The sequence below is a fragment of the Austrofundulus limnaeus genome, unplaced genomic scaffold (genome assembly GCF_001266775.1).
Source record: "Austrofundulus limnaeus strain Quisiro unplaced genomic scaffold, Austrofundulus_limnaeus-1.0 Scaffold782, whole genome shotgun sequence".
Classification (NCBI taxonomy): Eukaryota; Metazoa; Chordata; class Actinopteri; order Cyprinodontiformes; family Rivulidae; genus Austrofundulus; species Austrofundulus limnaeus.
This window is the reverse complement of record NW_013953184.1, coordinates 159,738-170,921: the sequence shown is the minus strand read 5'-3', so window position 1 is coordinate 170,921 and position 11,184 is coordinate 159,738. Positions and strand designations below refer to the sequence as shown.

Genomic DNA, 11,184 nt, shown 5'->3' with positions numbered 1-11,184 from the left:
ATATATATCACTGTAGTGTTGGGAAAATCTGAACACCCAAATATTCAAAATGTTCCACTACTTTAAATTGCTTAACTTCTCTGGTGGGATTAGTRCTTTCATCTACATTTAATAGCAGAATGGAGGATTTTGTATTATTTGCTTTATAACCTGAGATTCTCCCAAATTCCTGGATCACTTCCATCACCATCAGAATTGACTTTTTCAGATCTGATAGAAATAAAATAACATCGTCAGCAAATAGAGAGATTTTATGCTCTGTGGGGCCCATTGTTATACCGGAGATTTGTGGATGGAGGCGAATAGCTGATGCCAAAGGCTCAATTGCCAGGGTGAACAATAAGGGAGAGAGAGGGCATCCCTGACGACAACCTMTCCTGATTTGAATTGCCCTTGAAAATATTTTGTTTGATTCTATTTCTGCAGTTGGATTATTATATAATAATTTAACCCATTTGATAAAGTTACTTCCACAATTTAACCTTTCCAATATGTTAAAAAGATAGGGCCACTCGATCCTATCAAAAGCCTTCTCCGCGTCCAATGTAAGAAGAGCTGTATCGTTAGCGTTCTTTTTAAACCAAATAATATTCAGGACCCTTCGAATATTGTGGTATCCTTGCCTCCCAACTATAAACCCATTTTGATCCTTATTTATTATGCCTGGTAAAATTCTTTGCAGCTGTATTGCCAGTATTTTACAAATGATTTTGAGATCAGAGTTGAGTAAACTGATGGGTCTCATGTTTTCATATTTATTTGGGGGCTTACCCGGTTTTGGCAGCAGAATAATTAGAGCCTGATTCAAAGAGGTAGGCAGGGTGCCTTTTTAAATGACTCCATAAAAAGGGGAGAGAGCAATTTATCCTTAAAATTTTTTTATAATGGTCGACGGGAATGCCATCAGGTCCTGCTTGTTTACCAGATCTCATTCCAMCAATGGCCTGTGCCAATTCTTCTTTATTTATTTCTATATTTAAGTCTACTCTACAGTCATCTGCAATAACAGGGATATGTAGCCCTCTCAAAAACGTATCCAATTTCATTTGGTCTAAGTTTCCATGAGTATCATATAATTTCTGATAATAATCTTTAAAAGCATTATTAATGTCCTTTGGATCTATTAGTTTTACCCTGTGATTCAATTGATGTGATAGAGGCTGTTGCTTCAAGCTGTTTAATCTGCCAAGCTAGAAGTTTTCCAGCTTTGTCTCCCTGTTCGTAAAGGTTTTGTTTGAATCTTAAGAGACTGGATGCAGCTCTGAAATTGGACATTTTGTCATATTCTGTTCTGAGGATCAGCAGTTGTTTTTTCAACTCAGTATCATTTGTTTGAAAAACTCTCTCTTGAGTGTCCTTTATTTTATTTTCTAGAAGCTGCCTTTTACTCTTGGCTTCCTTGGACTTTTTGCCTGTATAGCTAATGATYTGACCTCTAATAAATGCTTTAAAGGCTTCCCATCTGGTGCTTGCTGTTGTTTGATTTGTGTTCAACTGAAAGAACTCATCAATATATGAGAATATCGCCCAATATATTTAACAAAATCCCCATCCTGCAGCCATTTATGTTGAAAGCGCCATCTAGGGAGGTCTCTTGTGAGGTTCTCATCACAGTAGCTCAGACAGCATGGCGCGTGATCTGAGATCACTATGCTATCATACATACAGTTTTGAATTTTGGAAATTAGCTCTGATGAAATTAAAAAATAATCCATTCGGGAGTAGGTCTGAAATGTTGCTGAATAACATGAGTAGGCTCTAGTTTGTTGATGGAGTTCCCTAAAAATATCAACCAGTCTAAGAGCTTTCATAAACATCTGTATTGTTGTTCTACAATTACTATGTGTCTGATCTGACCCAGTGGATCTATCCATTTCTGGAATAAGGGTGCAATTAAAATCCCCTTCAATCACAAAGTGCCCCTGCATTGATGAAAGTAAGAGGAACAAGTCCTGAAAAAACCCTGAATCATTTGTGTTAGGACCGTATACATTGACCAGGTTAATTTTTTTCCAATAGTAAGGAGCCCTGGTCTATCAAATATCTACACTTCTTATCTTTGATAACATTGTTTACTAGAAATGGGACAGATTCATGGACAAGAGTCATAACTCCTCTTGCTCTAGAAGAAAATGCAGAAGCGAATACATTACCCCGCCACCTCCTCCTGACCGGCCCCTCATCCTCTTCCATAAGATGCGTCTCCTGTAGAAATACTGTTCTGGAATCCAAATCATGCAGTTTATTAATGACTTGTTTGACCTTCTTTGAACTTTGTAGGCCCCTGCAGTTCCATGTAATCATTTTGATTTAAAACTTTCGACATGTAAGACTAATCTGATTACCAGAAATGGATAAGAAAAAAAAAGTTTTCCCCACAAGAACATGAACATCTGAGAAGCTTAAACACCAGAACAAAACTCAAAGCATATCCCCTAAATCTGAACACCCACACCTCGACCGACCTCCATGGGTCTCCCTCACCCCTCTGTACACCTCCCGTTATCGCGTGTGACCGATCCACACGCAGTGAGGAGCAGTCTAACCACTCAATAACCAAAACAAAAGTTTTTACCACTGCTGCTGTTCACTAGATATAACAATTTAACCTTCCACATGTTTGCACACGGGTTTAAACTTGTGAAAAAGCACAAAACCCGGCATGTGCACGCTTACTCTTGCCATGCCTAAGCAGAGCTATATGTATTCATAACAATCCACTACTGTTCCACTATCAGAACAACTGACCGATATAGGCTACAGCAAGATTAAACGAGTCACAAATAGTTAATTTAATAACCGAATGGGTATTCAGTCCTTTGTTACCTCCCCGTCAGCTTTCTTCTTGACCTTCTTTAGAAACTCACGTGCAGCCTCCGCTGTTTTAAAAGCATGGGTTCGGTCCTGATAAGTTACCAGCAACTTTGCTGGATGAGCCACCCCGTGGCGCAATCCCAGTTTGCGTAGCTCCGTTCGTATCGGGTCAAACTGCTTCCGAAGCTGGAGCAGTCCCGCCGCGGTGTCTGGGTAGAACCGGACTTGCTGATTCTGGTAGCGAATGTTAGTATTAGCCCTTGATGCGAGAGTAACAAGCTGTTTATCCTTGTTGCTGAGGAATCTCATTATTAAAGTGCTTGGCGTTGCGGTGCTGTCCCTTCGGGGTCCAATTCGATGCGCTCTTTCCACGGTCACCGCTCCYACACCYAGGGRCTCKMGCAGCCACTTTTCCAGGAACTCACATGGATTTTGTCCTTCAGCTCCCTCCGGCAGGTTGACCAGCCTCAGGTTGTTTTGTCTCGATCTGGACTCCAGATCCATAACTTTATCTTCCAGATCTTTCTTCCTGGTCTCCAGCGTATCCACCTTAGCTCGTAGCGTTTCTATCTCATTCTCCGCATCAGAGATGCATGCTTCGGTTTCTGTAATTAGCTGAGTCACAGTCACACTCTTTGCGTATACTGTCGATGGAGTCCAGAACTTCGTCAAATCTAGAGGAGAAGTCCTTTTGGATTGAATTGACCACCGACAGTATTTCATCCACCTTGCTTCTTTGAGACTTCGGGTTCTCTTTTCTGTCTGCGGCGGCCATTGGAGCTGAGCATGAGCTAGCAGTAGCTTTCAGCACTTCGCCACGAGCATGATAATCCGTCAGTTTATGTTGTTTTGCTTTTTCACTTACTTCCTGGGATGCTTTTGCTGCTTTAGGCATTATTCCGATCACCCGCGCTCACTGGCCGTTTAGTTTGTTGTAAAATGGAAGGTATTTTTGGTAAACTCTTTGACAAGAACAGCAGAGCGGTGGAAACACGTCCTTTCACCTGGCCGCCATAACCGGAAGTCCAACGTAAGTAATTTAATCTAAAACTAAAACTGCAAAGCAGTTATGACAAGCCTGTTGATGCATGTCAACTTTGGCTCGTGTTATTTCCAGCAACCTGTCAGCTTTTTGAGGACTCATTTTGTATGTGGACCAAAGCTTCGTTCACATAAAGTTGAGTTGAAAGTCAACAGAAATCCACATGAAGATAGTAAAAAAGTTATGTGTGTACATTTGTTCATCGTCATTCCTAAATGGGATTCAAAATTTAAAAAAAAAATTACCTGAAATTACCATATTGTCAATACATTTTGAAAATATTCTGTAATGACTAGTTACATATGTGCATGCGTACAACATATTTTTGAAGCCCCTCAGGTTCAAACGTTTTCATATAAAAAATGCAAATATACATATTTCACAGCATTAAATAAAAGAAAAAATAAATAAAATTCTACTCAAAGAAAAATCTGATGTTTTGTTCAAGATAGCCTCGAAAACAACCCTATTAGTTTATCTGCTGATGGAAAAATGTGACACTAACTTACTAGCATGTTGTTAATTTTAAAAACTTTCTTTGTAAAAAATAATGAAACATTTCAAAATGCCAGACATGGTAACACTTTAAAATAAGCTGCACCAAAATTACTTAACTACTTATGAATGACTTAGTAACTACTCAATAACTACTGAGTAGTTCACCAGTCCAATACTTACTGAGGAACACACAGTCCATCCTTATTAGGGAACTACTGGTTAGTTTCCAGAGAAACACAGTACCTAAAGTACCTAAAGTTTACCCTAAAATAAAGTGAGGCATATTTCCAAGTAGTTACTGAGGAACTAATCATTACTTACTCAGTAACTGACCCTAAAGTAAAGTGAGTCATCTTCACAAGTACAAAGTAATTGCTGAGCAAATAATCATTACTTACTTAGTAACTGACAATGAACTACTTATAAACATTTGCTACAAAGCACTTGAGAATATCAGCATTTTCTCAAGTATTTTTAAAGTAGTTATTCCCTGTCGTATTTAATTGTTGCCAATTTACACAAGGTCTTTATAAAAGTTCTCAGTTATAGAACCTATCATCATAATAATATGCTTCCGAATTTGTATTTCAATTGACTGCATATCACTCAACAGAAAATCAAACACCACTGTTCAAACATTTAGTTTTAAAATATAAAATTTTAAATCAACATTTTCTGAACCGGGCGGCACGGTGGCTCAGTTGGTAGAGCTGTTGCCTCTCAGCAAGAAGGTCGCTGGATCAAATCCTGGCTGGGGGACCTTTCTGGGTAGAGTTTGCATGTTCTCTCTGTGCATACGTGGGCTCTCTGCCTGAAAGGAAGAAGCGGGTATAGGTAATGGATGGAGGGATTTTACATAAAACATCACTTGCTGTTGAAAATGCAACATATTTCACTTTTTGAAACAAAAAAATTTCAAAAAGCAAGCAGCATGGGTGGCCCTCATAGCTCAGTGCCGCTTTGTTCTTGTTGCAACTGAAGGAGTGCTGGCAGTTACAACATAGCCAAATTTGTTATTTTTAACCTCACATGTGCCTCCGTTTGTCCAGATGTGCCCTTAAAATCTCAACTGTAAGAGCCATTGCCAGAGAGGGCCCTACAAAGGCAGGTTACGGTAGACTCAAAAGTGGTCAAAACAGACTTGGGGAGGTCAAAAATTAGAGTATAACAGGAAACAAGTTAGGAAGGCCATGAAACCACTGAAATTGGGTAGAAAGTACTGTAAACAGGCTTAATCGAGGTAAAAAGGGCCTAGGAAGGCCAAAAAAAACCCTCAAAACCTCCCAAAACTACAAGAAGCCAGGTAAAAGGGTCCTAAGGACAAAAGCACGTCAAAACCACCAAAACCTTGCAAGAGGGGGCTAGGCGGGCCAAAAAAAACCCCTCAAAACATTAAAAATCCAGGTTTAAAGTGGCCTAGGAGGGTGAAAAACTCATCAAACCCTTCAAAAAAACAAGTGAAAGGGGCCTAGGAGAACCGAAAACTCCTCAGAACTGCTAAAAACCACATGAAAGAGACCTAGGAGGGCCAAAAACTAGCAGTAGAGTGCTGTGTGAATGGGTAAATGAGGGCACAGAGTGCAGTGTGAAGCGCTTTGGTTGGGTAGAAAATCGCTATACAAGTATAGTCCATTTAGCATTTAAAAGGGGCCTGGGATGACCAAAAACCCTCAAAACCTCCAAAATCCATGTTAACAGGGCCTAAGAGGACCACATACATCTCAAAACCTTCAAAAACTACTAAAAACGGGGGACTAGGAGGATTGCCAACCATTCAAAACCTCCAAAAAACCAGGTATAGGGGGCCTAGGATGGCCAAAAATCCTACAAAATCTCCAAAAACATCTAAAAGGGGCCTTGGAGGGCTGAAAACCATTCAAAACCTCCAAAAACTATGTCAAATGGATCTGAGGGCCAAAAAATAAAAATAAAAAACTCAAAACATCAAAAAAAAATACATGTGAAAGGGGCCTAGAAGAGCTGAAAACCTCCAAAAATCTGTCACAATGGGCTCAAAACCTCCAAAGTTTATTTTCTCTGCAAGTTGCACCACATCAGGAAATACAATCTTGTTTAAAACATGTTCATCAGAATCTGGCCCTGCCCACTTCAAAACATTGTTCTAGTGGGGGGGGGGGGGGTCTCCCTGTTAACGAGACCAGATTCTCACACACACTTCCTGTCAGCTGATGAGAGAAATATCTATGTGTGGTCAGCGTAATTGGGGCGCAGGGGTGATAGTGGAAAGAATTCTGAGCCTGAACGTCCCCCCCCCCCCCCATACACACACACACATTTGTGTAGGGGGTTTTTGGGTATATTTTAATGTGACAATTTATGAATTATTAGATTCATAAATTCTATTTCCTCGAGGCACCACGCTCTTAATTTGGTCAAAAATTAACCCAGGAAAATGACGAAAAACTGTTAACTTTACTATAATCAGTCTCACAATAAAACATTACCGAAAAAATTATCTGATGAGTTCTTTCGTATCAAAATCAATAAAACCTTATCAAGACACAGAAATTAGACGTGATCTTATGTTGACATGCTCATCATATATCGTTTATTTACAGATTAAATGTATTTACAGGCTATAGTAGATAGGGAATGATGACTTACTCAACCAGATAAATACTGAAATAGTTTGACCAATAATGAGTGAGCATTTAAAACAGCAAACAAACAAACAAACAAAGAAACAAAGAAACAAATAACACTAAAGAGGGGTTTTGAGGCTGAGAAGAGGGGAGTTTTTCTTAAGGAGGAGGATTTAACTAAAGTCCTAGTTAAATGAGGGAACGCTGTATGTAAATAGTTTTATATTTTATCAGATTTCCCATGAAAGATAAGGATCAACTTAACTGAGCACCTTTGTCCCCAGCAACTTTAGCTTTTCCTACCCTTCTTCCTGCTGAATTAGGTACCAAAGCGAGGTCATCAGCTGCTAAGAAGAACTCAAGGAGTGGTCCCAGGGAAATACTTCAGCAAAGCTGGTTGCCAGACAACCAGGGATGTCTGGGTTATTTCTGGTCCTTCAGTCAGGCGGGAGAGGCAGCTGGAGAATGGACGGCGGTGCCGTCGTTCAAGATGCTTCAGAGTTGAGGAGTTGGTCCAGAACTTTGTAGGGAAAAACGGACTAAAACAACGCATGAGTCAAACTTAGCTTATTTAACTTCTGCAAAAATCCGCCGAGATAACATTAAACTAATTTCTAATGAAAAGACATTAAAATGCTGAGGCAGGAGAGTCCTGGCTGGCTGAAGATGCAGGGGCCTGTCCTGCACTGCCATGAGGGAGCTGCAGGACAGGGGCGGAGGCTCCTGGAACAGCAGACTTCTGAAGATTCTCTCTGACTGCTGATGTTGGAATCTGACTACTTTGGGAGCTGCACTAACTTTTAAAAACTCTGTTTGGGGAGGAGTTTAGTTGTTAGTTGGCCAATAAAAATGTTACACCTTATACAGGAAAAAGGTTTCAGCGAATCAACTCGTTTGGAGGGAAAATTCTACCTCAAGACAAAGAAAAAGGGAGTGTTTTAGTTTAATTATCGTGCACCTAATTAAAGAGGGGGAGAAGTGGAGACATCTGCTTGCCTCAGTAAAATAAGAGTGTCACACTTTTAATTAAAAATTCAAGTCCTAAAGTTTCTAGTGATTAAATCATGGAATAAAACACATCTTCGTCAGGCGACATTTCACCTGTAAACAGTTAAACACCATACAGAAAATGCATAAACTTAGTGTGAATACTTCATTAAACAAAACTTAATGGATCTTTAGGCAGGCCTTTTCTTTCTGTAAGATACAGACTAAAATCACATTTCTTTGATTAAGACATGAAAACAGAATTAACTACACAGAAAACATTCATTTATCTTTCCCTTCTGAAAACAGAATTAACTACACAGAAAACATTCATTTATCTTTCCCTTCTTTTTCACACTTAATGGGGAATGTTGTCATTTGATCCGTCAAGCTGAAAAGAGTTTTTGGTTAAACAAAGGAATTTATGGTCCTTTTGAAGATAAGCAAACAGACAGTCCTATAAGGTCACAACAGAACTTATGGGGTTCGGAACAGGAAGTAATTCTATCAAGGAGGTGACAACTCTGCCAGGTTTCCTGCTGGGCAAGTAGTAGCCAAGTCTGAGTTTCTCCTACAATGTTCTGTTAAGAGGACACATTGTCTGGGCAAGTCAAAGGAATGTTAATTCAGGTCACAACCGAAGTTCTGCAAAATGAAAGATTCACATAGGCTACGTTCAAACTGCAGGCAAATCCGACCCAAATCCGATTTTTTTGACCCATCTGACTCATATCCGATTTTTTTATGACAGTCTGAACGCGACAAATCCGATTTTTTCAAATCCGACCCAGGCCGTTTCAGTATGTGGTTTTAAATCGGATACATATCTGATGTTTTCAAAATGACTGCAGCGTGAACGCTCATGTCACATTCATCTGACTTTTTCATCTGGAGGAGGGGGTGAAGGATCGATAAGACACTAACCTCAAGTCTCGCTGTTTAAATCTGCAGCTCCGTGTGTTTACAGCTCCAAAACACAAGTCCAGTTGCTTCATCTTTTTACTTTTCATTTTCCACGTAGATAGTTTGATAATAACATGTCCAGCCTGGGTCGCGGAGAGTATCGATCCTAAAGTTCGATACTCGGTCGATACTTTTTTCCAGCTCGTAGTTTCTTTAAAAAAAAAAAAGCTTCACTGGAGAATCCCGGTCAGAGGTAGGTTCAGATATAAACACTGAACTAAGGAAGCAGGTCAGATAATAATTTAATCGGCTCTGATTAAACAACAACTTCCGATTCGATGCGCAAAATGTAGCATCCATGCTAGCTCTGTAAACAAACAAGCCGGCTGATGAGACGTCACGTCTTTTACTGTGCATGCGTGTCACATCAGTGCTGTGMAGCGTTCACACAGGGGTCTGATACAGGTCACATTTAAAATGTAATGTGAACGTTCACACAAAAAGATCGGATTTTTTCAAAAAATCGGAACTGAGCATTAAGACCTGCAGTGTGAACGTAGCCATAGAGTAGGGGGTTTTCTTCCTCTCTGATCGTTGTTATGGCAGTCAAAGTTTCAAACATGATCAGAGGTCATAATTATATGCATATTGGCACATGCATGGTGGCTGAGAGGGGCTATGCCCATCCCAAAAATCTGGTGACCTCACCAGTTTCATCTGCTCACAGCCTCGCTCTGCGCACATCTCTTTTCCCCAAATTTGGCGAGAAGTGGATGTGGAGGAGTGACTGCAAAAATAGCTCTCTTGATCTGCCCTTATTTAAAAATGACTACATGCTGTAAAATTCTTGGAGGGGCGGGCCGTTTCATTGGCTGGGGGGGCTTGGATAATGGTAGGGTAAACACTGATAAACCTCCCAAAACCAGACCTCTGTCTGGAGAGACCTAAAAGGTTTAGAATTATGAAAGAAAAAGCTGCTTGTGCATGACAAAATCAACTGTATTTTTGAGCAATTTTGTGTTCAGGGTTTCATTTCCATTTGTTATTTTTCCAGCTACTTAATAAAAATCTAAATAAACAACTGATAATAAATGACTGTCTCTTACAGGCTGTTGGGATGGTGGGGACATGACCTGACAACCCGCTTCCAGATGACTAATGGTACAAACTCTTCATTCAGCTCTTTAGTAAAAACAGTTTGCTACCATCTTGTGGTTAACTTGTGTATTACAGCCTAATATTATGTATACCCTTTTTTCCGGTTTATACAGTTCACTACTCAGGCTTTAATATTTTCTGATGTTTAATGTTTCCAGTGATGGAGCTGCAGCCTGGAGTGAGAGGTTTCAGACTGTCAAACCAACCAATTTTTCTTGTCTGCTCCCTGCAGGCCAGCTTGGAGGTAAAACATGTGGCTTTCTCTGCCTAATGTTGGCTAAAGACATGTTGTTTCTTATTTGCTTTCACAGAAAGTAAAATTAAGAAGATAAAAGAGATGTTTTTAAATGTTTCTAGGTCTTTAACATGACCAATATGCAGGCACTGTGCAGCAAATCTGTACTCCTTACTGGCTACCTGGAGTACCTGATTAAATACTTCTACACTAAGGATCTGTCCAAGCCTCACGTCCACATCATCACACCCTCAGACCCTCAACAGAGAGGCTGCCAGCTGTCACTCTCCTTCTCTGTCCCCATAAGGAGAGTCTTCCAGGAGCTGGAAAAGAGGGGAGTTGTTGTAAGTGTTTCTTAAAGATTTTAAACTATTCTTAGTGGGACGTGATGGTGTTGGAGGAACAGTTATCTTACAGAACAGCTGAACATATTTTGTCATTTCCTGTTGCTCAGTGTGACATGAGAGAGCCCAGTGTTCTACGGATTGCTCCAGTCCCACTCTACAACTCCTTCAGAGACATTCGTCGATTRGTTGATATACTGGGAGAAGCTCTTGCAACAAGCAACAGCTGAAGAGTAGATGAAGAAAGCTTGAAGGTTTAAGAGTTTCTGTTTGTATTGATGGATAAAGACATGCATGAAACCAAACCAAATAAATGCTAGAAGCATAAAATAAAATMTACTGTGTATTAAAAACAATAAAACTGGACTTTTATTCTGTAGTTGAAATGAGGAATCAGCTTTGTCTTTCATGGTAGTTTATTACAAAAATTTAGCAAGAATCAATTTAATTGAATCATGACTAAAATGGTAAAAATAGCAATATGAAAGACAATAAGGTTTATAAAACAGTTAAAGATTAAAAAGATTGTAGACTTTTATTAGACTTGTAGACTTTATTATACGTCTAATTAAGATAAGGTCTGGATGTTTCAACCTTTAT

At 39.7% G+C, this 11,184-nt stretch overlaps 1 protein-coding gene across 1 annotated transcript in view; it reads left to right on the top strand.

Annotated features, from left to right (window-relative positions):
• Window positions 1-10,919, top strand: part of LOC106532507 (kynureninase) — a 33,691-nt gene extending 22,772 nt beyond the window's left edge. The window contains exons 9-12 of the mRNA XM_014028572.1: window positions 9,953-10,008; window positions 10,164-10,249; window positions 10,363-10,584; window positions 10,695-10,919. Coding sequence (XP_013884026.1) covers window positions 9,953-10,008; window positions 10,164-10,249; window positions 10,363-10,584; window positions 10,695-10,814 — 484 coding nt within the window. The 3' untranslated portion in view covers window positions 10,815-10,919. The remainder of the gene's footprint in view (window positions 1-9,952; window positions 10,009-10,163; window positions 10,250-10,362; window positions 10,585-10,694) is intronic.
• The last annotated feature ends 265 nt before the right edge of the window (window positions 10,920-11,184 follow it).